This window comes from Podarcis raffonei, chromosome 7 (assembly GCF_027172205.1).
Source record: "Podarcis raffonei isolate rPodRaf1 chromosome 7, rPodRaf1.pri, whole genome shotgun sequence".
NCBI lineage: Eukaryota > Metazoa > Chordata > Lepidosauria > Squamata > Lacertidae > Podarcis > Podarcis raffonei.
In genome coordinates this window covers 50272520-50300507 of record NC_070608.1, presented here as the reverse complement: position 1 = coordinate 50300507, position 27988 = coordinate 50272520, and the positions used below count along the sequence as shown (strand labels likewise).

Below are 27988 nucleotides of genomic sequence, written 5' to 3'. Positions count from 1 at the left end.
AAGTTTCCCTCTGTAAGTGTGGTGGTGACAATTTTGTGCTATACAATACACCAGAAGTTCCCATTAGCTAAATACTGTGGACCCATGTTGTTCAAAAGCCAAACCATGGATGCCCTATTTTTGAAAATTTTGATGTCTATGGTAGTTTTTGTTATGTGAATGATGTCATGGACTCCCTGGGTGGGTTATGAGATCCTGGATGGTTAAGTCCAGTCAAAGGTGACTATGGGGTGCGGCGCTCATCTTGCTTCAAGCCAAGGGAGCCAGCATTTGTCCACAGACAGCTTTCCAGGTCATGTGGCCAGCATGACTAAACAGCTTCTGGTGCAATGGAACACCACAACGGAAACCAGAGCACATGGAAATACCATTTAGCTTCCCACCTATTTATCTACTTGCACTGGTGTTGCTTTTGAACTGCTAGGTTGGCAGAAGCTGGGATAGAGCAATGGGAGCTCACCCTGTTACTCAAATTTGAACTGACCTTCTAACCAGCAAGCCCAAGAGGGTCAGTGGTTCAGACCACAGTGCCACCCACTCCCTCAAACCACTGCAATACACCCATTGTAGTCATTTTGTGACAGGTGTCTGCAGCACTTTTGTCAAAATTCAAAACGTTAGCAACTTCTACATTGGTGCCATCTAGTTGCATGGCTTTTGTACATTTTGGTTTTTCATTATTTATGGTACCTTTGACAAAGTTTTTACAGAAAGGCTAGGTTGTTCAGCAGTATAGAATATTGGCAAATATGTAAGTAAATAAATAAATAAATAAATAAATAAATGCTAGCAACTGCAGCTGGGATTCTTTGCATGTAAAGTATCAGTTCTATAGCTGAATTATGTTCCTCTCAGCTTTCCTTTTTTGTGACCAAGAAACAGAACAAGTGTGGGACTAAGCAGATGAGGCACAGGGCCTGAGCAAATAGGAACAAACTTGATTGCTCATTACTAAACTCAACACTGGAAGGAGCAGGCTCAACACAACGTTGATGCCGAGTTTGCCCCTTTATTTTCTTCTATGTAAATAAAGCAAAAAGAAAATGCTGCATACAGGCAGCTTCCGCGTTAACAGCCAAACTGGATTTCTTCCATTTTCCTGACACCGAGTAATCGGCCTCACTGACAGGTACAGTATCAAACTTCCTTTACAATCGTGTCCTTTACATGCTTTTTTCAGGCCCCTTCAGCTTGACGGGCATTTTGCAAGTATACATAGGGAACTCCCTCGGGATCTTGAGAAGCACCCGCTTCCCCCAATCCTCCAGCGCCTTAACACACGAGGAAAGAAAATAATCCCACTTCCTCCACCTGCCGAGCCCCCTCACGAAACTCGATCCACTCCCTTCCCGCCCAAAGGGAACAGGCGGGATGATCCCCCCCCGCCCATCCTCCTTCGCGGCCAATGGGCGGAGCTTCCGCAATTCTGGGTAGGCGGTCATGGTGGCCTTCCGCGCATGCGCCTGCCGAGAATGCCGCCGAAGAGCCGCTGAGGCTGAGTGCGCGGTGTGGAAGGTAGTCGAGGGTAACACGGCCGGTGAAGTGGACGCGTTGTCGTCCGCGCCCTGTCAAGTAGCGCGGAGTAGGTGATGAACTTGTCGGCTCCCAGCGGCCTTCCCTCCTCCGGCTGTCGCCGCCATTATGTCCGTCACCGCCACTATAGAACAGGAGTTCCAGGAGATCGACGCTGCTAACGGCTGGCAGCCCCGGTACCTGGTGAGTGAGGGAAGGAGGGGGCGGCGTGTAGCGGGGGGAGAGAATTGGGGGCCGACGCGGGTGGTGAGAGTGCAGGAAGTCGTCGGGCCACGACTAGCTTCCCCCCCTCCCCCAGGTAACCATTGAGGTTGGGAGAAGTAATGCGCATGTTCCAGTTTTAAGAAGGGGCGGTGATGAGCGAGAAGGAATAATAAAAGAGGGCTGAGGGGAAAACGCATGCGCCTCGGGGGTCGGGCAAGAGGAGAAGGGGGCATTTGGGCAGGTTAGTGGTGCGCATGCGCCGGTGGGGGTAGGTTTAAGTTGCTTCGCACGGGTGGTGACTGGAGGGTTAAGTTCGTCAAGCGAAGTGTCGCAAGTTCCAGCCTCCGTCTCTCCGGGTTCCTGTCTCACACTTCTGTGTTTGCTCCGCGCGTAGCTATGTCGTTCAGGCTGTCGCAAGTCGCCGTTTCGCTCGTGTAGGTTGACTTGAGCCGAATATTCCTGCGGAGTGAAATGTCCTGTCGACGTACAGGGAAAAGAGCTGCCCTTGCTGTACCAAGCGGGGCCACGCTTCCTCGTTAATGCGCGTTGTGTGTTACAACGTCACTCTACGCGTATGTGCGCTGCTATCACTCGCCCTGCAGAATTAATAACTTCCTAGCTACACTTTAAACATAGTGTCATGGTGCCAGGAACAAAGGAAATCCCGGGTTCTGTTGGAAACTCTTGGGAATGCCTCACACATTACAGTTCTGTCTAAATGTGACACAAGCACAGGAGCAGTCCCATGGAACCATAATTTGTTGCAGCTCCCTGATGTGTGTTTGCTTGGTGGCAAATCCAGGTCTGTTGGCACATAATGTGTGAACTGGCCCTTAGTTGAGAACTGGAGATTATTTTAACTTCCAAAGTTTATAGGTGGGAAAAACACATTTGAGCTGGTTGTATTTACACACAAAAGGTTTTAGAGTTCAGTATGGATCTTGATAGAATGTGGCCTATAAGTGTTGGTTCAGTCTTGAGCCATTTAGTTTCTTATGTAAATTTTTTGAATCATCATTGTGGAGTCCATTAAAAAGCATATGAATACACATGCTTAATACTCAAAACGATGCTAAGTGTCTTTAGATTCAGCGTGACCTAATGTGATGGTGGTTTTAAAAGCCCAAGCTCATTACATTACTGTTGCTTTGTTACTTGTGTATGTCTATGAGAGCTGTTTGGCATATATATTTCAGGGCAGGTTACCATACAATAAAACTGTAAAACCACACTACAGTGAAACATCACTGCTTATAAAACATAGCTTATCCTTAAAATGCCCAGGCAGGCACAACCCAGGAACCTCACTTTTAGCAGTGACAGAATTCATAATAACCTCCCCCCCAAAAAAGCTGTGCAAATAGATGAATTTTCACCTGGCACTGAATTGTCAAAAGTGTTGTTACCTGTCATGCCTCTAGGGAAGAGAGTATAGGTGGGGTACCACTACCACAGAAGAGGCCTTATTCTGTGTCACAAGAATGGCTTTCTCTCAGATCTAATAGCATAGGCAGACTGATACAGAAGAACTGTTCATTTGGGTATTAGAGCTTAAAGTTGTTTAGGGTTTTACGGATCAGCACCAGCACCATGAATTCTGCTCACAAGCATATAGATAGCCAGTATTGGCTTTTCAGGTCAGTGGCTGTGTGATTCCATCTAGATACACTGGTTATAATTCCGATCCCACATTCTGAACTATTTATGGCTTCTTGACTGCCTTCAAGGGCAGCCCAACATTGCAGTAGTCCAACTGAGAATTTACCAGAGCATGAGCAACTGTCACCAGGCTTTCCTGGTCCAGGAACAGATCTAGCTGATAAACCAGAATATAAGAAAAGTCCTGCTGGATCAGGACAAGGCTCATGTGGTTCAGCATCCTGTTCTCACAATGGCCAACCAGATATTTTAGGAAGGACCTGAGTGCAATAGCACTCTCCCTACATGGGTTTCCCTGCAGTTTCCCCAGTTCAGTCTCCCTGCAACTGGCATTCAGAGGCATGTTGCTTCCAACAGTGGCAGTAGAACATAGTCATTGTGGTTGTTAGTCATTGATAGCCCTATTCTCTGTGAACTGGTCAAAGACACTGTCCCACTGAAGTTACCTGAACCTTAAGTGACAATTCTGAATCAAAGAGTACCTGAGACTACACACAAGCATCTTCAGTGGGAGTGGAACCCTGCCCAGAATAAATTATCAGACCAATTCCAAGACCCTCAGGGCCTTCACCTGTCAGGATTGTCTCTGTTTATTGACTCTTATACATTTATACTGATGATTAGAATTATAGAGCCAGAAGGGACCCTGCAGGTCATCTAGTCCAATCCCCTACAATGCAGGAATCCTTCCCACAGCCATCCCTGGGTGGCTCGAACCACCAACCTTGATTAACAGCCAGATGCACTGACCGACTGTGCCACAGGAGAGCTCCCAGGATTAGCTATAAACATGTGCAGAGTTCATTTCAAATGCCCTTAAATTGGGAGGCATTATCTAATCTTTGTGATGGTTGCTATCCACATAATGTTTGGGAATGGGCTGCAAGTACATGGAATGTCAGCCATATCTCCTCAGAAGTAAGTCATTACTCCCAGGTAATTATCACAGCCTTAGTGTTCTTTTGCATGCTGCCCTGAATCTTTTTGCTCCAATCTGCTTCTTGTATTGGTATATTAGATTAGAGCCCATGACAAATCAATAAGATTGAAACCAATTCACAAATATCTCTTGGATAACTATATGTGCCTGTTCTGTTTGGAGCAATAGCTCAAGTTCCGTGTTACAAGGAAGCAGTAAGGTTATTGAGCAGGGGTCAGCAAGGTTTATTTTGCCTGGGCCGGTTCTGTCCTGTGGCGATCCCTCTGTGGGCTGCATCACACGTGCATGTGAGTGCACATGCCTGCAATTTTCGGTGTCTGCACAGATGAGATTGTTGGCGTCGGCGCAGACATGATTTCTGATGGTGCGGAAGTGAGTCCCTGTGCTGCGCTGGTTTAGTGCAGTGCGCGAGTGGGCAACTCTGTTCAGGGACGGCTCGTGGGCCAGTCAAACGACCCTCCGCGGGCTGCTTCTGGCCCATGGGCCTTAGGTTGCTGACCCCTGTTATTGAGGGTAGAAGTAGGTGGTTGACGTGGTACTTGTTTGCCCTGATGAGGCAGTTCAGTGATTGTGTATTCTGTATTGAGAATTGACAGCCTGAAGGCTGGATTTAAATGTATGTTCTAGTGAAAGTGGTTCTCTTCCTTGCTCTTTTCCTATACATAGTTCTGTAAAATTCAAAATAAAAATGGGAAAGAGCAGAATGAATTTCTCCATCAGAAGAGCAGTGGTAGCCAATATGTTCATAATATCCATATTTCTTGTTGTCACAGTAGGGTTTGCCTATGATGTGGCTTTCCTGGTTTCCATTTACTTTGGGCCTTTGAATCCCTGGATTTCTTGTCACACTGATGGTATCTTCTAATTTTTGCCACCACTGTCAGAGCACGTGTTGCCACGTGCTTAAGCATAGTGGTGTGGTTAACTCCGTCAGTAATTTCTCACATGACTGTATTGCTACTGGATACTTTGTGAATAATGGGTTCCTCTCTGCAGGGTGGTGGTTAATCTGGTGATACGATACTATGGACTTATAAAGTCCCTTCTGTCCTTATCTGCTGGCTGCGTTTCCCTAGTATTTTCTGAACTGCGTATTAGGGAATCTGTTTCTTTTCCTCACTTTGTGTGGAATTCATTTCAACATTTCAACTTTGGTTGGCTTCATTTATTTTTTGAGTTTGGGCTATTTTTTCTGTAAGTTTTGTACTGAGTGGTGAACACTTGTGTATTTCCACTGACACAAGGGCCAATGATCTGTTTTCTGATGGTGGTATTTTCTTTGTCGAAAGAGGGAATTTTTTTATATATTGTTCAAAGTGAATATTTTTGGTAATCCTTACTTGCTTATTGTAAGGTGGACCAGTGTTGTATAAAAGAGGTAAGGCTGCTGAACCTGAGAGTAGTTTTGCTAATACTTCAGAGTGAGCCCATGGTTAAAGTGAGATATCAGACTAAGAAACTGGTGGCTCACAGTTGACACTCCTAGCTGCCATGTTAAATAACTCTGTACCCTCTGTACCCAGGATAGGATGTGACTAACATTTCCATTTCTTTGTTGTTCTTGTGTTACATCCTTCTCTGGCCCCTTGAGAGATGCAGACTCTGTGCAGCGTACTCAGTTTTCTTTTGTCGGGCCAGCTATCTGTAGGAGGGAGAGATTTGTCCTAACTAGTATCCAATTTGTATATTTCTCTGTGGGTCCTTGAGTTGTTTCCTGCTATGTGATGTGCTCACTACTGAAGCTCAGACTAAATGAAGGATTTTGCAATACTTACTTAATAGCCTTGTTCAGCTTAAGTGAAAAAGCCTTGGGCTCGTTGTCCCCCCCACCCCCCTGCTTCCAGTGTGGCTGTAAGGAGGTGTTTAAAATAATTCACTGCCATTTTAAAATAATTGCTGTTTGGCCAGACTTTCAAATCCAGACAAACTGGTTAGTCTTACCTTTGGTTTAGGGAAACAAGCCAGTTTGAAATCATTATTAAAATTAATCAATTTTAGATTCATGCATAATGATAAACTGAAGTTAATTGAAAACAGAATCAAACCTTAAAATCCCCTCACTGCTATGTCAGGGAAGGAGGATGTACATAGGCTAAAACTCAATGATATAATATTAAACCATAGTTTGACATTATATCTGGACTAGGTCAGTGACTAGGACATTGGTGGTCAACCTGTAGTCCTGTAGATGTTGCTGGACTCCAACCTGCATCAGCCCCATCCAACATGGCTAATAGTCTGGAATGATGGGAGTTGTAGTCCAACAACATCTAGAGGGCCCCAGGTTCCACCCCCTGCATTGACTGATAGAAACTGTGTTTTCAGTAAGCTCTATATCCCAGTAGTGGTACTTAATACCACCCTGGTGGCTTTCTGTTTTGTTTTATTTTGCTTCAGATGCAAGTTTAAGCTTACGCTAAGTCCACAAGGAATGTTGCAAAAATGACTTTAAAAATAACTTAAAATATATCTTAACATTTGCCTCATAAGCACAATAATGCGGCTGTCATACTGGATGTAGTAGAGCACTTGGCCATGAAGTTCTTTCTCCAAATCTTACTATCAAGCTGTACCAACTAAGTTACTTTTAAACTCCTTAAAGTATCAGGATACAAATTGTTCCCAACAGAAGTTACATAAATGGAAATTTTGAAAGCATGTTGGCATTCTAGAACCTCAGTCCCGAACATTTTGTTACACAAATAAATACATGCTTTCACTATAATGCAATTAGTGCCATGTGTGTATTAATATATATATTCCATTTTTAAAAGCCCCATTAGGGTCTTGAAGCAGTGGAGCAATTGCGGTGTGGAGTGGTGATGGAACTAGTTTATTTGGTATTAACAGCCAGTTCAGACACCCCCAGTGTGCATCTGTCATTCTGTTAGCTAGTTTACAGTTTGTAGTAAGAGGTTCTCTAAATATTTGATCACTGACTTGGATTAACACCATTTCCCAAACTTGTTACTGCATATCTAGGTTGGTTCTCTTCAGAACTTCCTTTTAGTTAATAGATAGACCAAGGCTATCTCTATTTTACAGCTGTTAAATTTGACAGAAGTTTGCTATATGAATGCACTCTACTAATTTAGAAACTTGGGTTGTAATAATTTTAATCACTGCATAAAATACTGTCCTTGTTGAATTGTGATCACAGTAGTCATTGAATTTTCAGTTGACAAAGAAATAAGGATTACAGCAAATTGAGTAAGATAAATTTCTACTGTGCCTTTAAATATAATATTTGTTTTTATTTCTTCAGTATCTTTTGTTGTACTGCCAGGAAGTAATCATAACATAATCAACTATCTTTGTTTGTTCCAGGATATTCGGCACCAGTCCAGTGATTATTCACATAGAGTTGCAAAGTATGCAGAAAATCGAAATCGTAATAGGTACAGAGATGTTAGCCCATGTAAGTAAACTTTTTTTTTTTTTTTTTTTTTTTTTTTGGTAATCTAGTGCATGACAAAGTAGGTTTGACATTACCAATGCTAATACTTTAAATAGTTTTGGGCTAGTGTTGTAGAGTTTGATATGTGAAGCTCCACTGCAGTCATTGAGATGAAAGTGCATACAATCAATGAAGTCATGTAGAAATTATTGTACTTTATATAGAGAGACTTCTATAGAAGCCTTCTATCCATGCAGTATTATATTTATATCTCACTTTTCTTCTGTGGAACTCAAAGTAGTGTATAGAGGCCTCCCAGGCAGTCCTCTAGTCAGGTGCCAGAACTGGCTAACCAGAACTACACATGCACAACTTCTGCAAGGTTGCTGTGCCTTCAGGAACCCTGGATAATCATTATTATCCAGACTTCTAAAAAATTGTTAAGACTGATGTTGCAGTAAGTATGTGTCACTTAAGAAGCTCCTTCATTTTTCTCTTATGCGGTTTCAGATAAAGATAGGTCATCTGAACTCGACTTTGTTATGCTGTTGAAATAAAAGATGTGACAGTTCTGGTATCTTTCAGAAGGAATACTACTTATGGTAAATATGTACCAGACATGGTTTGGGACAATTCCATGTCACTCAGTTAACCATCAGGCTGTAGACAGTACCATATTTGGAAGAGAAAAGCTGAGCAACTGCAAATTTATTGTGATAAGCATATTCAGACAGTCAGAATGGGAACATTGTTTGTTTCAAGATTCTACTCCCATAAACTAGCAAATTTTGTCAAATTAAATATATTTAATGTAGATTCTTTTTAAACATTGGTTTTGCAGAAGTGGTAATTTGTATGAATTCCATACAGTCTGTGTTGTTTTGATTGTTATTCAGTTCCATGGCAATTGTCAATTTAAAAGATTAAATGAGTGCTTTATAAAAAGCAAGGTAGAATTATTCTCAACTTTTGCTGGATTACTGAACTGCTATGGAAAAGTGAAGATTCCAGGTCACAGTGACCTCCAGGAATTACTTTGCTGGCAGTAGAGTAATTTCTGTCTTGAGCATTTCCAGCAAACTAGGCTTATATAAACATGCCTGAAAAGTCTTTTAAAAATCCTATTGATGTCTGTGGGACTCTTCCAAGATAAATGGCTTATTGACTGGAGTTCTTGTCTGCCAGATTATGAGCTAGTATATTCAGTACTGGACTTTATTTTAATCACATTTAGAAGGGCATGTTGAAAATTTGAATAAGTCTTAATTTTCCATACTTGTCACCACCAGTGGTCCAGAATACTGGGATACTCTCTACTCTATCCACTAAGAGGCAGACTTTTAAAAAGCCCTCTACTTTTGTCTTAAGGCAGGGGTGGGTACAGTTAAAAGTGGGCTGGATCCAGCCTGCAGAATCTTTTTATCTGGCCTGTGGCCTCTCCTCAGACCTACCTTGTCCTTCAGCTGGGTGACACTGAACAGAGGCACCTCTGACCAGAGTCATACAACACCCCCTCCTCACTAGCATTTCCCAGAAATGTAGCAGTGTCTTATTATTCAGTGGTATACTTAAAATATGTAAATCTGCAGTCTCTACAAGTAAACACTGCAGAGATGTGGCTTGTTCAACAAGCTCAGAGTCCATTTATCCCTTCATAATCTGCATAGAGCCATTTTGCTCTTTTTGATGAAATTAGAGCTGAATAATAATTTGAAAAACTAGACCAAATGCTTGCTTTTTGTCATTGATGGACTGAAGCACAGAAGTGGGGTAAGACTGTTGTCTTCTGTATGAAATTCAACAGCACAGCTTGGTGATTCACTGGTTAAAATAGTACTTGCTGACATCATCTTTCCGAGAACACTAGCACCAGTATGTGTGATTTACTATAACAAGATCTTAAGTTTTTCCTGTTGGCAAATGGTATGTAGTATTTACAAAGGTTTTGGTTTCTGTCCAGCAGAAACATTTGAGTTCCAATAAATTGATAATGAAAAAAGAAACTTAACGCTTTCATTTCCAAGCAAGGTAAACAGTTCCCCTTCAAGGAAACAATATTTGAAGCATTTGTATAGTATAGATAGATAGATTGGTTCAGACTCTGTAGATTTTAAATCCTCTCTGGAAAATACATGTACCAAAAGTGATTGCGCTTGGTATCATATTTTCTGGAAAACAGCATCTATCTCTGAGTCCAAGCATTCGTTGACTTTTTAAGGCTTGGAAAAACATGCTTGTTTCATTCATTTTGAACAGTCATATATTGTAAAAACTTTTGTACACTTGAAGTAAATTTTTCTCTACAGTCTTCTTGTGTGGTGCTGGTTTGTGCTTGCTTCTTTATTGTGCAGTTAGATTTACTTTCAGTCTGACAGGGACTCAAGGTTGTAGGTCTTCATTCTTAATTTCCAGCCACACATATTTTGGTTGTGTCTCTAGATGGTGTCAGAGATCCCTCCCAACCCCTATACTTTCAGTATCGATCGTATATCTCTAGGTGCTCCATGAGTGTACAAACCCTGGCTGTAATTTAAATTAGATGTCTACACACATAAAGGTGTGCACAGCCAGGACGCTATCCACATATTTGCTTCTTCATCTCCAACATGCAGCAATGCAAGCCATTGTGCAGATTGAAAAGCGGGTTGTATCTGATCAGCTACTGATCACAAAACAGTAAGTTGCACCATACACAGTTTATTGGCTTGTAGCCCCAGATCTTCATCAAGCATAATAGACTATTTGTGTTCGCTTTCCATCTCAGTGTAACACTTCATGTATGCAGTTTGCAAACCCTAGCCTTTTACCTAGAAATGATGAAGAAACATTATTACAGATGATTGTCATGGGCAAGATACATGTTGGTGGGAGTTGTGAGAAGCCCAGTCTTGGGGAAAATTCTAATTACAAACATTTAAAAGGAGAGATGGTGCAGTGACATGGCTTCAGGTATATGCTGGGAAGTCTGGTTAGAATTGGAGGCCTTAAACAGGCCAATGCTATATCCTCCTTACCTCCGTTCTGTGATTTAAAGATTATAATGCTGGTCCATATTATATAAATTACTGAGATATTGAGTGAAACACTTATTCAAGTACAGCTGTATTAATGTTACAACTAAAGGTTTAAATGCTACCCATAGAGAATGTCAGGATTCTTCACCCCTGAAGAGCCTGACACCTATTGTATATGCCAAATGGGTGCAGGTGTAGGTGTAAAAATATCTAAACTACATATGATAGATAATCTGGTGATGGAATTGTTTCCTGAAGTGGTGATGCTTGTGTCCTGAAGCAATCCGGCAGTAACTTCAGTAATCTACTTGCTAGTCAGAGTTTTTATGCCCAGGTGGATACAAGGTGTCCTACCCATGTTTAGAGTGCTTCATGATCTAGAGAGCAAGACTGGAAACCTCTGGCTGCCAAGCCAGTCTTGGCCTCCAGAGTGTCTAATTTGGCCTCTAAGGGCACCTTCCTCAAACCTAGGGTTGTCATATTTTGAAGAGGACACATATTTTCCAACTTCTACATTTAACTACGGATTGGACTTTTAACCCCACATAGGGCAACCCTAGTATCTGTCTGTATTTGTGCATGTATATGCACTCATATCAAGGGGGGGAAGGGGGTGCATGGATGTGGGTGTAGAAGAAATAATAGAATGAAAGGGAAGATTAAAAGAAAAAGGAAGGGGGAAAGGGAGGATTAAATGATTGAATGAGGGTAAAGAGTGCAAAAGTAGGAGTAGGGGTTTGGGAATAAAAGTCAGCATTCAAGACAAGGAATCAAGTTTAAAATGGGAGGCGAAGTTTAAAAATCAAAATGTAAAGACTTCCCCCTGTCTTTCTTTGGGTTAAAAATGCAAAATCAAAATGGAGATGTAAATTAAGATTTGAAGGAATAAACCAAAAATTGACAGTTTTAAAAGGTTAAAATTTTTGGAGGTAGAATTTAACTAGCTGGTGTGAGGTTCTCACTAGCTCTTGAGTCCTGGTATACTCAGCTGAGAGTTAATGCAGCTCTCTCCCACCTCCTCAAATTGACTGGGAGGGAGAGAGGGGCCAGAATTTAGATAAAATAAAATGATAACAAAGCAAAAATAAAAGAGGGGTAGTAAAAAAAATAAATTGAAATGGGGGGGGGAATTCCCTTTAAAAAAGAGAAAGAAGAAGGGAGGAGAGAAAAAAATATATAATGGGGGAGAGGGGGAGAACAAAAATTATAAGTCTCTCTCCTGGGAGCACACGGGGCTGCAGAGTCAGGGTGGGCAGGTGTCCTCAGGTGGAAGCTGCTATCATTTTGGGTTTCCTGACTGGGCGCTGCCATTTTCTGCCCTCCTCTGCTTATCCCTTGTCAAGCCCACACCTGCCACCGGCACCCCTCTGCCCAGCCTAGCCCCAGCTGCCCAGCAAGCGGCTCCAGCAGAGGAGGAGATAGGGTGGAGGAAAGTGCTGGGAAGCATGAGATGTGGAGTCAGAGAGAGAGGCAAGGCAGACAGGCCAGACAAAGTGGGAGCTTCACCCCCTCACATTGCATGGCAACTGGAGCACAAGGAGGCGGTGGAGGGGCAGACCGAACAAAAAACCCCAGACGTTTTGGCGAATTGGACAAATCCACCCAGACAGAATTTTTAAGTCTGAAAAAGAAGATGTCTCTGGGAAAATCTGGACATATGGCAACCCTTCCACATTCACCCACCCACCAGCTGATGTCACTGGGAATGTCAGCTGATGTGCAGGAGGACAGCATTTAATCTTCCATTGGCTATGCGCCCTCTTTACAGCAGGGAAGAGGATTGCTCAACAATGGCAGCAGGATGTGAAGCTTTCTCAAAAGTGCTCCTGTGCATCTGCAGGCGAGCAACAGCAGGCATACACTTCTTCCCCACCAGACTTCTGCTGCTACCGCCACTTGCACAAAAAGTGCACAAGTTTTGATCTTAAAGGAGGGAGCTTACAAATGCCTTTGCGAGCTTCCCTCCTTAACATCAGCACCTATCAGATTTGGCCTATGAGGCAGATCCTGATATGGATCCTGTTAAGGATCTGGCCCGTGGAGCCAAGAAGGTTACACACCCCTGGTATAGAGAGTGACCAGTAAGAAGATTTAAAAAGATCCAACTCCAATAAATCTTTTCTAGCTAAAGGCGGTTTAGCTAGAACATTAAATAATTGATGTTTTGAAAATGCTTAGTATGAGGATTGAAAATCTATTGCTCTTCAACTGATGCTTGTCTTATAAGACTTCTTCAAGGGAAGTTTCTGCTTCCTAGTATTTCTTCCCCACCCCCAAATGCATATCCTTAATTTGTTTCCAAATTGCTTTGGGAAGTGGGGCGTGAAAAAGTGTATGATTGCATATTAGACTATTTAGTCATAATATATATATAGAGAGAGAGAGAGAGCGCGCGCTATATACAAAATATTTAAAAGTAGATCATAAATAGTTTAAATAACATAGCTTGTACCACAATATCTTGGCTTTAAGTTTAGTGCATTGAGCAAAGTTATCCATAAAAAACTTGATACTTAATCTTAATACTCTACTAATTATATTTATTTCAAGATGATCACAGTCGTGTAATACTCCAGAATACAGACAATGATTATATCAATGCAAGCTTGGTGGTTAATGAAGAAGCTCAGAGAAATTATATATTAACGCAGGTGAGTAGTATTCGACTTTTAGGTGTTATATGCTTAGTGACTTAATTCTAATATGGGGGCGGGGCTCTTCAGATGACTATTCCAGGTTTAAGTGCTTCTCCTTTGCTCCATCCCACCCTACTTCCTGCCACACACTGGCTTGTTCTCTTGGTTTGTTAACAAACGTTAAGTCAGAGTTTCCTCAGTTTGGATATAACAAGAAATTCTGACTTAATGCACGTTAGGGTATTTGTGCTTAAGCAAGCATGCAATAGGAAAGGAGAGTGCTCATATCTAATGTTCAGTCCTGATTTGGTAAACCAGGCCACAATCACAGTTGCATCCATGTCACAATAAAATGCTGTAGGGCAGGTTTTCAACCTTTTTGAGTCCACAGCAACCTTGACCAGCTACATTCTTTCTGCGGCATCCCTGTGGAACTCAGGAGCCCAGCTATGTCACCCCTTCCCTGCAGAGCTGGCAACCTCTCACCCTTTGTCATACACCTTTCCTTGTGGAGTGTTCCCTCAGCCTCATCTTCTCTCCCCTCACCTTGGGAGTCCTCCGGGCAGCCGCAGCTGCCGCCCCTGGTCTCTGAGCTGCCATCCCTGTCCCAAAGAGAGGTGCCTCCTCACACTGCCCCACAGGGGCCTGGGAAGCACCTCCTGGCCAACCCCAGAGGCACTGTACACTTGAGGCCAGGGCTGCTGCAACAAACAGCTGTGCAAGCCTTTGGGAGGCCAGTGTTGCCCACAGCACCCCTGACCATCATTCAAGGCACCCCAGGGTGCCATGGCACACTGGTTGAAAGCCACTGGTGTAGAGAGATTGTGCTTTCCTTGGATGTCTAACCTTATGGTGAGCTTGGTAAAGTGAAGCTATTCTTCTGCAGCAAAGGCAAGGCAATGCACTTGGCTTTTGCTGATAGCTGTATAGTGGGGACAGGTACTCACAGCCCAACCTCTGTGTGGGAATCCAAATGGGATTACTGCTATCATCGTAAGGCTTAGAACAAGATAGGTGATGTGGAAATAACCTTGCCTGAGGCAAATACTGCTCCATGCCTGAGGCAAATAAAAAAAATCTTATGAAAGGAAACTCCAACCTGGAACTTCAGATCTGGAGCAAGTTTTCAACTCAAATCCCTGCTTGGAACATTGGCCCTGCAGTGTTTATGTGGGAATAAATTGTCACAGTAGCTTTTTTATTTCATGAACAACCTTTGTTCTGTCTTACCCACCTAATGGAGATCCAGTTAAGTACAAGTCAGTAATGTTGGCTATTGAAAAGGGGGACTTACATGGTTTATTTTGTTATCTTATATGTTTTGTGACTGAGGCATGTCGGGGAAAACAGACTTTGCTGGAAGAACACTAGTAAGCCATTATGGGCAAAGTGCTGCTGTTAACAGTTAAATAGACCTAAATTTAGGCTTTTTAGAAAATGTGTCTGGCCAAATTGAACATGAAAACTGTTACTGAAACAAGCCAGCTGCTTTCCGGTGTGTTATTTACCCTAAAGATGTCAGTTGTTTCCTCTTTTTGGCGGAGGAGAGAGGTCATGATTGCCTTTTTGAAAAATGCCACACAAGCATGTCCAAAGCAGCTGTTTATTTTTTGTTTTAAGGAACTGAGATCTGAATATCTACTTGGATTTTGAAAAGTATTTTAAAATCCACGTAGATATGGACAGATTGACTAATAAGAAGAATCTGCTGGATCAGGCCAGCTTGTCATCTAGTCCAGCATCCTGTTCTCACTGTGGCCAAATAGATGTCTGTAGGAAACTTGCAAGCAGCACAAGAGCACTTTTCCATTCCTGTGGTTTCCAGCAGCTGGAGTTCAGAATACTGCCTCTGACAGTGGACATAGAACATAAGAACATAGCCACAAGGGTTAGTAGGCTTGTAGGCCAGCAATTCTTACAACATCATTTGAAAGGCTGGGCTAGACCTATTCATATTTCCAAAAATGAGGTGCACGTCTGACCACTAAACCATGTTAATGGAAGGGACTGTCGTTGAGTGGTAGAACACCTACAGAAGATTCTAGGTTCAAGCCCCAGGATCTTTTGGTAAAGCTGGGAACGACCCTTATAGGAACCCCTTGCTGCTAGTCAATCTGGACAATGTGGACTAGTGGTCTGGCTTACTATAAGGCAGCTTCCTGTGTTTTTAATTTACAACTAGATTATTGGGTGATAGTCAACTTTGCTTCCAAGATTTAGGTTCTGAGTTATGTTAGACTGCTGACTGAATGCCTCCTTTCCCTTATTTTTACAGGGTCCACTTCCTAATACATGTTGCCATTTCTGGCTAATGGTATGGCAACAAAAGACCAAAGCTGTTGTCATGCTAAACAGAATTGTTGAGAAAGATTCGGTGAGTTGCCATAACTGCATTAAAATTGGTTTTATTGAGATCAACATGCAATTAGTGAAGTGTATATGGTTTATTTTCTACTTGCGCTCTGTTATGTGGAATTTTTTAATCTTATAACTTAGGTGAAATGTGCACAGTACTGGCCAACAAGAGAGGAGGAACAAATGATGTTTGAAGAAACAGGATTTTGTGTCAGGTTAAAATCTGAAGATGTCAAATCCTACTATACAGTACGCCAACTTCAACTAGAAAACCTCAATGTAAGTGTTCATCAAAACCTGTCTCCAAAACCCTTGTGAAAAGTGTATGTCATTGTTGCCATGGCATATTTCATGTGACCAAGTTATCTGCAGGTGCAGGAGCATGTTTGATCTTTGGTGCACAGAGAACTGCTGATTATAACAATTAGCAGCCAGGCACAGGCTTAAGCCCTGTTCACACTTAACTACCATTTGCTACTCAATATACTTGACTTCAGCAGCCTTGGCCTTTAGGGTTGGGGAAGAGTTCATTTTGAGAGCGCAACATTATTTGAATTTCAGAATGAGAGTATATCTTAAGTGTACACAGAATAAAGAAAAATAAATAAACGTTTGCCTTTTAATGAAACATGATATTCAAACAGCAGCTGATAGAGAGCAAACTTTTGCATTGAACAGGAACCATTCTCTATGTTGTGCCAATACACACACACACACACACACACACACACACACACTTACTTCCAGGAAGCTTTTTTAGGTGAGGACCATTCAAACTTACAACCAAGGGATTCAGTTTGGAATTATTTTCATAATAATGAATTGTTACATTTGGATCAGCCATCTTACTGCATGCTGTTTTGCCTGGATGCAAAACATATTTATTTCAATAAGTTGCTCTTAAACCCATTTCTTTTTATTAGACTCATGAGACCAGGATGATATTCCATTTTCATTATACTACATGGCCAGACTTTGGAGTTCCTGAATCCCCAGCTTCATTCCTCAACTTCTTGTTTAAAGTCAGAGAGTCTGGATCCCTGAGTCCTGAACATGGGCCGGCAGTCATTCACTGTAGTGCTGGAATCGGGCGCTCCGGTACATTTTCATTGGTAGACACATGCCTTATCTTGGTAAGTTTGTCTTAGATGCTCCTCTAATAACTGCTGCTCAGTTTCTTTGTAGTGGTATGGAAAAAATCCTAATTTACAATGCCTGAATAACAATTGAAAAACTGAATTCTGCCATTAAATGAAAAATAGTGTTTGCTCTGACAATTTAGACCGGGGTAGTCAACCTTTTGATACCCACCGCCCACTAATGCATCTTTCTTGATGGTAAAATTTCCTTACCACCCACCAGTGCTCGATGGAAGGAGGATTCAGCTTGTGCCGTAGAACCCCCTACCGCCCACTAGTGGGCGTTTCAGGATTCTAGGTGGGCAGGTACCATTAGCTAAAGTGGTGCTTCAGGTTAAGAACAGTTTCAGGTTAAGAGCGGACCTCCGGAATGAATTAAGTACGTAACCACTGTACTGCAATTTTTATATACCCTTGTGCCTAGCCTCTTGACAAATTTAGGCATGTTAAGACAGTAAGGGCAGAACTCCCATGTTCAATATTTTCTTTCTGCACAGGCTACTGTTGTCAAGCAAACAATGTGTTACATTTCAAGGGGGGAGAGATATCAAACTGTTTTCAAATTGTTGCATCAGGAGCTGTTTGAATACAGTGGTACCTCGGGCTAAGAACTCAATTCATTCTGGAGGTCTGTTCTTAACCTGAAACAGTTCTTAATCTGAAGCACCACTTTAGCTAATGGGGCCTCCTGCTGCTGCTGCGCAATTTCTGTTCTCATCCTGAAGCAAAGTTCTTAACCTGAGGTAATATTTCTAGGTTAGCGGAGTCTGTAACCTGAAGCGTATGTAACCTGAAGTGTATGTAACTCGAGGTACCGCTGTATATATCATATACTAAACTTCAGCTTTCTATTTCCTTTGGTAATACTTCTATTTTTTATCTCTGCAAATGAAAAGGCAAGTGAGTGAGTGAGTTGAAGTGTCTTATAGAAAATCAGCATTCTGATAACATGTGCACTCTCTTTGGGTGATAATTTTTATGCCTTGGAAATCTGGTGTGTAGGCTTAAGGGGCCCTCTGGTGCAATTTAGGGTTCTGCAGGGGATAGGAGAGGAAAGCTATGTGCTTTAGTATCTGCTGGTGCAAAGTTGGAGTGCTCCCCTTCTCTCTCTTGTTGCAGAGAGCAGTGATACTTGCATGAAAATCATTTTATTTTAAAACAGCTTTCACCCTGTTCATGAACTGCCATAGTGCCACTAAAACTAGTTGCTATTTTTTCTTACACAGATGGAAAAAAGAGAAGACCCACTTTCTGTAGACATAAAGCAAGTTTTATTGAATATGAGAAAATATCGAATGGGACTTATTCAGACTCCAGATCAGCTAAGATTTTCATACATGGCTGTAATAGAAGGAGCAAAATACATAATGGGTGATTCTACTATACAGGTAAACGTTTAGCATAAATTGACTGCTTTTTAAATCATTCGCTCAAGAGTTTGTAATGAAATTATTAATAATGCCAGATCCAGCTGTTCAGGGTTTATGTCACTTGTGGTCCAGTTTTGGCCCATGAGACCATTTTCCCCAGACCTGTCAGGTGCAGTTGCAAGCTACATCAACTGATGGATGCCTGTTGCTGGCAGGAAGCAAGGGTGATTGACCAAATCAGCAGGATTAATCATGTGCTCATTACATTGACTCCCCTGCTAAAACGAAGGGGGAAACCTTAGGTTTTGTAGCATTTTGGTCAAATTTAGCCCATAAGCCTGATCCTGATAAGGATCTGGCCTGTAGATCAAAAAAAGGTTATGAGTAAAATTTATATAGTGTTTTGATGAATATAGCAATTTTGTAAAACAGCCTTATATGCTGAAGTTTACTTATTTTGTGATTTACTTTATTTTATTTATAAATATACAACTGTAACATAAAAGTATTACAGTTGTTTATAGCAATATAAAACCATAAAAACCATGCAGTAAAATCATAAAAAGTTAAAAGCAAGTTAAAACCAAAGGAATTAAAAACAGACATCAGTAGACAATTGTTGGGGTGTACTTTTAATTGCCTGCACAGGCCTGGTGAAATAGAAAAGTTTTCAAGTGTTTAAAAGTTAGATCCAAAGAACAAGAAACAGACAGCCACTAGCAGTGGGGGGTTTTCAGCCAGAACTCACCAGAGCTCAGTTCTGGTACCTCTTAGGTGGGCACAACTGCCATTATAAGAGAACAAGGGAGGAGTTCATGGTGAGTTCAGGCACCTCTTTTTCTAGAGAAATAGCACTGGCCACTAGTACTATCCCACAAACTCTAGAGGAAAAATTTGTACAGTGGTATATACCATATTTTTCTGTGTATAAGACTAGGTTTTTCGCTTAAAAATAATGTCAAAAATTAGGAGGCATCTTATACACGTATACATTTCCCCCAATTTTCTTAAATCTGAGTCCCCAAAAAATGGGGACATCTTATAGACGGGAAAATACGGTAAGTATGTTTCATAGCAGTTTCTGTGTTTCTTCAAGCACAGTGTCTTTGGATTTGGTTTTCTTTTTGTTGTGGAGTGTTATAGTGCAAGTTTTAAACCAGTCCTGTAAATGTATGTATGACATAGTATTTCACATATGGAAAGGAACCATTGAACCCAACTTGTCGTTCTTATCCAAGGATGTTGTAGCTCACCTTTGAAAATAACTGTACCTGTGACTTTTCAGGTAGTTAAAAAAAAAACTTCAAAACTCTAACAAGCTGTCCTCCATTCAGAATCGGTGGAAGGAACTCTCAAAAGAGGACCAGGCACCAAGTTCTGAACGCTCCCCTCCACACCCAACCAGACTAACTACAGGGAGGCACAATGGGAACAGAGTGGGATTAGAAAACCAGGAGCAAAGTGAGAACATCATAAATACTGACATGTCTTCTTCAATACAAAATACTGCAGATCCAAGTGCTGACACGTGAGTATCATTTTTATATAATAGCTTGAAAAGAGGCCACTAGCCAAGGCCATTTTTAAAAACCAATGCCATATGATTTGAAGAGAGTACCCCTTGTTACAAAATCCATACTATTGATTGTAATTCATATCACTTAATCTTGATGTTACATTCTTGTACTGAACTCTGGAAAGTGTTTGAAAGCTGAATATGGTGGTCTGTATATGGATTGAGACCACAATGGAGCTAGTAGATCTTTGTTATATAAATCCAACAGTTGTTTCAGGATCTGCATCTTGTTTTGTTCTGTTTGTGCACCCATTGGAATATCACTGAAGGGCTCTATAAACGTAGTCATAATAAAGACTTTGAACTACTATTTAAAAAGGAAGCTTATAACCCTTAAAGCTGAAAATATTCAGGAAGTGTTAAAACACTTGCTGTGTTGTTGTATGCTGATGCAAACATGCTCAGTAGTAATTGCAATGAATTGGGTCCAAACTTCACCTAACAGAAGTCAACTCTGGATTCAATTCAGTAACTTCTAGGTCTTAATCGTGATCTGATGTGTTTAGTAGTGCAATTTGAAACCATGACAGTGTTTGTCAAGTTAAGCCCTTGCTCCAGATTGCATGTACAGTCATACCTTAGGTTAAACACACTTCCGGTTGAGCGTATTCGAGTTGCGCTCTGCGGCAACCCGAAGTAACGGAGCGCGTTACTTCCGGGTTTTGCCGCTTGCGCATGCGCCGTCGCTCAAAATGCAATCCCCTCCGTGTCTTGATAATCTGTCCATCATGATTGGTGGACCCTTGGAATAAGTTATGACAGGGAGCCACAAATGGAGGGAGGAATTGGTAGAGATCACGTTGCATGCAGAAGAAATACTAGATCCATATTATCTACGTGCAGAACATAGTACTTATGCAACTGCAGTATATTACCTTGAATATCAAAACCCAGCTCAACAGTTCAAAATGCATTTTCTCTCTTTCTCTCACTCCCTCTCCACTTTAGTAGCATAACTTGATACATAAACTGATTTTTTTTTTCTCCCATAGTTTACTGTCAGCCACTGGGGGCACTTTATATTTTCTATACTGGGTTTCATTTCCAGATAAATTCAAGAAACAGGATTCAATCTATACACTATACACTACAGCTGCAGTGATCAACCTTTCAGGGGCTGAAGCATAAAAGTGGGCATAAGCTCTTTTTTTATTTTAAAAAAAATGACAGATTTGGAGGTTTCTTCAGAAGCTTGGCCATTTATCTTTTGGAGTGCTTCCTCAACAGTGGACATCCTTTAAAAGTGCCACATCATTAAATCATATATTTTACTTGTAAATGATGCACACAGGTAGCAATAGAGGGTGGGAATCATACATTTGTTCAGTATGTGTGTGCATGTGTAATGTACCTACATCTTCATGGATTTCCTCTTGCCCATTTACAGAACTCTTCCCATGGAAGCTTGTCAGCCTGATGATCTTCCAAGAAGACCTTCTTAATAGGATTAGATATTTGTGGCCAGGTTTAAGCTGCCGTTGTTCAATTTTGTATTTAACAAACATAAGCAATACTGTTTCTTCTGGGGGTTTTTTAATTGATGTGTTTTAAATGTTGCTACCTATCATGCACTTAAATCAAAGTGGATTAAAAATCTGTGACTATACCTGATCATTTTTTGTTTTCCTTTCTAGGGCTGTTCGGAAACGGCTAAGAGACGACAGGAAAGCTAACACAGCACAGATGGTGCAGCAGATGAAGCATAAGCTGAGTGAGGCTGAACGAAAAAGGAAAAGGTGGTTATATTGGAAACCTATTCTCACTAAGATTGGGTTTGGTTCAGCCATTTTCATTGGAGTTTATTCTTGCTGGAAATTGTACTTCCAAGGTGCTCTCATGTAAGTGAGTGCTTCTGCAATCATGCATCTAGTAATAGAAAGCTTAAATCGGTCCCACTGATTTGAGGGGAACATAGCAACTATTTCTAGGTGCAAGACTGCTGCTGCAGTTGACAGAACAAGTGAGAATATAACTGCAATCGATGCAGTAATCTTGTAATGCATAACACATGAACCTGATCACTAGTCACTGTGGCTGCACTCTTTGCTTTAGGTACTTATGGAACCAAATTGCTACCTGACATAAATTTTATTTATTTATTTATTGGATTTCTTACTTGCCCTTTACCTTAAGACCCCGCAGTGGGGTGGGTTACATCAACAAAATACGCAAATATAAAAGAAAGCAGTTACAACTGTAAAATAAGAAAAATAGTTCCATAGTAAATGCAACTCCTTATATAAAACTGCCCACATTTTAAAACAATTTTATATATAAAATAGTGAGAAATAGTACTCAGAAGCAGACTGGGAAAAGGTATCCACTTGTTGAAAGAGACCGGGGGAAGGGGGGCGGGTTCAGTAGGGGCTAAAAGACAGGATAGCACCTGTCTAATAGGGAATTCCGAAGGGTGTCACCATCCTAAAGACCCAATTCGTATATTATATGGAAAAAGCCTCCTGAAAAAGGTGGTTTCTGCAACAGGCTCTTTTACAGTTCTTGTCTGGGTATATAAGGAGTTAGACGATCCTTTAGGCATCCTGATGCCTAAAGGATCATCTAACTCCTTATATAGCCAAACTGTGTAGGGCTTTGCACACCAGTACCAGTGCCTTCCACTTAGCCTGGTACCTAATGTATAGCCATTGCAGTTTTCAGCAGTGGCATGACTATGATAGTCTGCACCAGAAAGCAGTCAAGCTGCCACATTTTGCACTTCCTGCAGCTTCCGGGCGAGCGTCATGTAATCCAGTCAGGAGGTTAGCAGCTCATTGATGACAGTGGTCAGATTATCCCAATCTAGAAACAGCCATAAATGTCTTACCAGCCAAAGCTGATAAAAGGCACTCCTAGCCACTGAAGTCACCTAGGTCTTTAGTGACCAAAATGGATCCAGGAGAAACCTGCTTCTTCAGGGAGGGTGTGGCTGCGCCTGAAGTAGGCATTTGGACAATTATTCTGAGTCCAGAACCACCCATCCACACTCATGAGGCAAACTAATGCATACTTTCAGCAACCATGTATATATTGCATAAAATGATAGTCCACTAGATGTAGTAGACTCAATTGCCAAGGCTTTATCAACTCTCATAACTGGATAGAAGCAATAAACAGTGTGGTGTCATACTCTGAATGCAAAACAGTTACATTTGTGTGTGTGTGTGTATAATATACCATCAACCATTTATACTATCCAGACTTAGAATAAATTTTGTAACTCTATTTAATCCTTTTTTGTAGATAACTGTATTTTTAAAAAACTACATTTGTACAAACTTCTCTGACAGAAAGAGTATGCATTAGTTATCGGTCACCCATCCCCAACATTTCAAGAGTGGTTTGGAAATTTACTGATATCACCATCCCAACTTAGTGATTTAGTGAATTGCCCTTTTGAGGTATTTGGTGTTAAGCAAACAGGGGCTGCTTCTCAGTTTCTACTCTGTAAGTTGCATTCATGTATTTATGCTTGTAGTTACCTTTTATTTAAAACTTGAAAATGTTTAATTTTTATAAGACTACTGGGAGCTTCAATATCTCAAACAGACTCTTTTTGAAGGGAAGTTTGTGTTAAGACTGCAGCTACTGTTGGAAGCCATAGCTTGTGTTTAAAGTTCAAACATTCCATTAAATGTGAAAACGTTTTTGTGTGTCTCACTTGATTTGACTCCTATTCCTTGAAATATTTTAGTATCTTTTATAGTGGTTGTAAACAGCATGTGACAAACTTGGTCATATTTTCTGAAAAGAAAAAATGTAGGCCGTATTAAGTGTTGCAGCTGGAAACAAATAAATAGCCCATAATATGAATGTTTTCTCCTAGAAAGGAAATGGAAATACTATTTTTCTTCTATGTTGGCCTATGGATAGTGGGTATATAAGATAGTGGAAAGAACAGTAGAGCTACTTTTTGACGGTGAAATGGCATGTTTATGAATCTCAGCACCAACAAAATACTTAAGACAACTGAACTACAGTACTCTGATATGGACACAATTATCAAACATTGTTACAGGTTAGGACACAGGATTTTAAGGAAATGTCAAGCTTATTCCGCCCACCATTTTCATAGATTTATTAGAGACATAAATCAGGGCCAAGAAAATACAAAACTCTAATCCCAAGGCTTTTGTTTTTCATTGTGGGGAGAGGAATTATGCAATTTTAGGATTATTGAGTTCCTATAAGTGTTCTAAGGATCTTATAAATTCTAATCCTGAACAAATGGGTGGCACCATATGTTTGGAGAGTTTTGAAGTGTAGTAAGCTTTTTGATCCAGTACAGCATAAAAGGAAACTCAAGATTAAACAAAATCAAACTCAAGGTAGAACTAAATCAAGGAAGTCTTGAAATATATTTTTCTCAATTCTTACTATTATTTCCCTTATGGATTATTAAATGTTAATAGAGGGAGTATTTTGGAATTGTGAAGCTTGAACATCAAAAAGGTACTGATCAGAATGTCAGGATTTCTATATAAATGGACTTTTCCTTTTCCAAGAAACCAAATGCACAATAGAAGATGGAAATGTATTTCATTTCTGGATTAAATTGCCAGTTTCAAACTCACATTTAGGCACTCTTGAAAGCTTGTGTGCATGTAAAGAATGGTGGTACTTTTTCCATCTTACTGTTCAATACATACCTAGGTCTTATAGGCATCTGCCTCAGTGAGTCAAATTATTGGTCTATCCAGCTCAGTAGTACTATTGAGGTTTGGGACACAAGTCTTTCCAAGCCCTACCTGGAGATGCCAAGGAGATGTCTGTTACAACACTTAAGTTAAACTACTGAGCTGTGCCCTCCCTTTCCCTCAGAAGTAACTTCATGTTTTGCTCTTGGCAGCATTTTATGGAGCGTATTATATTGTCCTTGCTCCTTAATATTTTCACCGTAATCATTTATATGCAATTTTATTCATGAAAATATTTGAGAATATTTTCTGTGCAGTTTTCATTATAGATGAATACATGCAAATCCATACACATACACACTATATATATATATAAAACTATTCATATATATAACTTTATATAACTATATATCTACATATATGCAGTGCTTTATTTCTAAAAAAAATGTTTAGGAGTACTCAAAACCTACGCATATTGAAATACTGCCCCTCAATGAGGCCAAACTTAGATTCACAAAATGTTTAGGTGTATGCGTACCCCTGCATACCCCCAGAAAAAAAAGCATTGCATATATATTTACAATGTTACAGTGGTTTGTGTGGAGAAAATGAGCAAAGCCTTAAAAGTGAATACCACACAAGTCACTTTTGTAGTTGACATGTGTCAGGTTATTATAAAGACAATATATTATTCAGGAAAGAGTAAGCCTGACTAGTATTTGGGAGGGTGGCCATCTTGCTGGAGAGGGAAATGATGTTGGTTCTTTCTTGATATGGGAAGCAACCCAACAAAACTGGAATTCCTGACTCACTTGCCCTCTTTCCTGTGTTTTTTGGGTTTGTGTCTTCCACTACTTTTTCAGTTCGTACCTGAGTTGTCCTGGGTCTGTCTCAATACCACTTTGGTGCAATCATCTTTGATGTTCATCTACCCAAACATTTGTTTTACTTTGTTGGCAGTTCCCATATGATAAAGGGTCTGAGAACCTTGTGCAAAGAGAAAGCTAGATTTTGAGTTAACTTTTTTGCCCATCAAACTGATTATTAGACACATAATGGAAGGTTTGCATTTCTAACTAAAGCAAGCTTGTTCAAAATACTCTAAAAGCCTTTGTCAATTCATAGTTTATCCAACATATTAACTTTTTTCAAAAATATTGCACTCAATTGAAATGCAGTGGTTACCATCTTGATTCTCCATGTTTTCTCTTGTATCCTCACTTAACATTAGTTTTAAGCTTTTCGTTTTAGTTCTAAAGGTAGTGAAATTTTCAGGAGAGTCAAATGCAACAAAATTGTACACATCGTACAATGTACTTTCCTTTTAATCAAAGTGCATTTTTGTATTTTTCCCCTCCTAATTCAAAAGGTCCTTAATTGGAGCATGAATGTTCCCAGTGCCTTTCTCATAACTAGTTCAAAGACATTTTATCCATGGTAGGAAGGATACACCTGTTGCAGTAACCACTCAATATCAAATAAGGCCTTCATGACTTTCAAAAAATATTTCAACTTACAATTGCAGTAAAACTGTAATACCTCTTAGCAGTATACTTCTGTTTGTACTGAATCTGTGACTCTTTTGCGTTGTGTGTCTTTAGGCCGAGAGTGACCGACACCTAGATCTCCAAGACTTGTGAATATTCTGCAGCTAAAAATTATATACTTTTGGCATGCAAAGCAGGACATGACCCCTCTTCAGGAACAAAACTGAGGTCTGAGCAATACACAAGTGGCCTCATAACTATCTGTTTACAACGTAAACAACCAGGGAATGAAGTACATCACCAGCAAAAGACTTTGCAAAATGAAATTTGTCTTAAGTGTTTTATGCTTGTATTAACTGTAGAGAGATGTAAGAGATCACATTAGAAAATACTTTGTACTGCCATTCTTATTGTATTTTTTATACTTTTGGCAGCATTAAATATTTTTTTTAATTGACATACTGTTGTGTGTGTATTATTCCCCATCCCACAAAAGGGCTATTTCATTTCACAGAAATGCAAGTGTCATCCCTAATTTTTATCACCTTCAGCTACCATTATGGCCGCCTGAAATATTAATCAGAATACGTATATTACAAAGCTAAGGAAGCTATGTTGAGCCCTTAAAAAACTCCAAAATCCAGTTGGGCAATACTTTTATGTGACTAACCAGGCTTCTGTTTTTCATTAGGCAAGAAGTTATTAAAAGGGGGTGAGAAAATAAACTAATATGTCAGCTGTACATACATACTATTCCGGAATAAAGAAGCAATGGTTGCTCCTGGATGAGGGAGAAACATGGTAGTCTTTAGCCATTTAAATTTTTTATTAAATTACTTGTGTGATACCTTGCCTGACGAGAACATTTGGAAGTTTCACACTTTTGTGATACTTAAGCTGGTCCCCAATAAAGGTATGTTATCTTCATTTTTAAAACTAGAGTTCATTTTATATACCTACAATTTAGGTAACTAATCTGTTACTTTTGTCAGCATACTATTAAGAGTTTTTTTAAAAAGCAAAAGAATACCACCCACCAATAACAATAGCAAAAATTTTTTAAAAAGTAATGGAGGTTTTTAAGCAGATGTTGGCCATCTGTCATGGATGCTTTAGCTGAGATTCCTGCATCACAGAGGGTTGCACTAGATGATCCTCAGAATCCCTTTCACCTCTACAATTCTGATTCTATGAAAAGGTTGATGAGCCCACTCACAAGTTCTTGTAAAGAACTAGTTTCTTAAAAGTTGTTTCTAATGGAACTTAATCCCATTGTGATACACTTTTCAACAGGAAGATGGTAAATTTAAATAGCATGGTTTGCAGGGGAAATCTGCACTAAGCTGGGCTTCATTAGAAAGCAAACTTGAGTTCAGTGGGTCTACTCTTGAGTATGACCAATATTGGCTATCGCACAACAAGTTAGTATGACTGGCTAAAAATGATGCAGTTCTGAGCACAAATAGTATCTTGGTATGTCATGCTGTATTAAGAAACGAAATAGCACTGAAGGCTTCCCTTCAGCTGTGTTTCTTGGGCAGCCCAGAGTCCATGGCCCAGTTGATTGGTTTATTGGGGGGGTGTGCGAAAGAAGTGCCTGACATGTGGCTGTAGACTCCCCTTAGAGACAGACAAGACCTCTGCCTATTTTTGTTTGAGCCCATTTTGGGTTCCTCTATGTTCCTAGTATTTGGGGCAGGTCTACACATAAAATACCAGTAATAACACATCTATAGGCACCGTGGAAACTGCTTTCCTACAGAGATTTGTTTTTAAGGTTTGAGTATTCTGAAAATAAAGCATGCTTACGGAAAACAAACTGAAAATTGGCATCAGTATTAACCCTATCCTTGTTATATCCCATCTTCCAAAGACTGGGTAAAATGTCTACCCATCAACAAAGGAAACATATTCACACTTTAATATACAAATGGAACTGAGGCATCACACACAGTCTTGAGCTGTTTTTCTGTTTCCCAGTTAATTTTTTAAAACAAAAATTGCTTGTTTCTGTAAACCTTGAATTTTCCCTAGCCTACCTTTC

At 40.4% G+C, this 27988-nt stretch overlaps 1 protein-coding gene across 2 annotated transcripts; it reads left to right on the top strand.

The window, feature by feature from the left end:
- Positions 1-1427: 1427 nt before the first annotated feature.
- On the top strand, positions 1428-26401 carry PTPN2 (protein tyrosine phosphatase non-receptor type 2). Of its 2 annotated transcripts, none has more exons than XM_053396599.1 (10): positions 1428-1716; positions 7664-7754; positions 13298-13398; positions 15659-15757; positions 15880-16017; positions 16662-16871; positions 18104-18265; positions 19582-19775; positions 21458-21661; positions 26059-26401. In XM_053396599.1, the coding sequence occupies exons 1-10, from the start codon at positions 1642-1644 to the stop codon at positions 26078-26080; spliced, it is 1296 nt and encodes a 431-aa protein (XP_053252574.1). In that variant the 5' UTR covers positions 1428-1641; the 3' UTR covers positions 26081-26401. The 2 variants fall into 2 exon arrangements, with proteins under 2 accessions (XP_053252574.1, XP_053252575.1); XM_053396600.1 differs by having other exon boundaries at positions 1430-1716; positions 21458-21559.
- Positions 26402-27988: the final 1587 nt, after the last annotated feature.

Bases quoted from the DNA above. Each gene is read 5' to 3' on its own strand.
- PTPN2 (XM_053396599.1), top strand. From the start codon at position 1,642: ATGTCCGTCACCGCCACTATAGAACAGGAGTTCCAGGAGATCGACGCT. The intron at 1,717-7,663 runs GTGAGTGAGGGA...TGTTTGTTCCAG, and splicing joins GCTGGCAGCCCCGGTACCTG to GATATTCGGCACCAGTCCAG. The intron at 7,755-13,297 runs GTAAGTAAACTT...ATTTATTTCAAG, and splicing joins GTACAGAGATGTTAGCCCAT to ATGATCACAGTCGTGTAATA.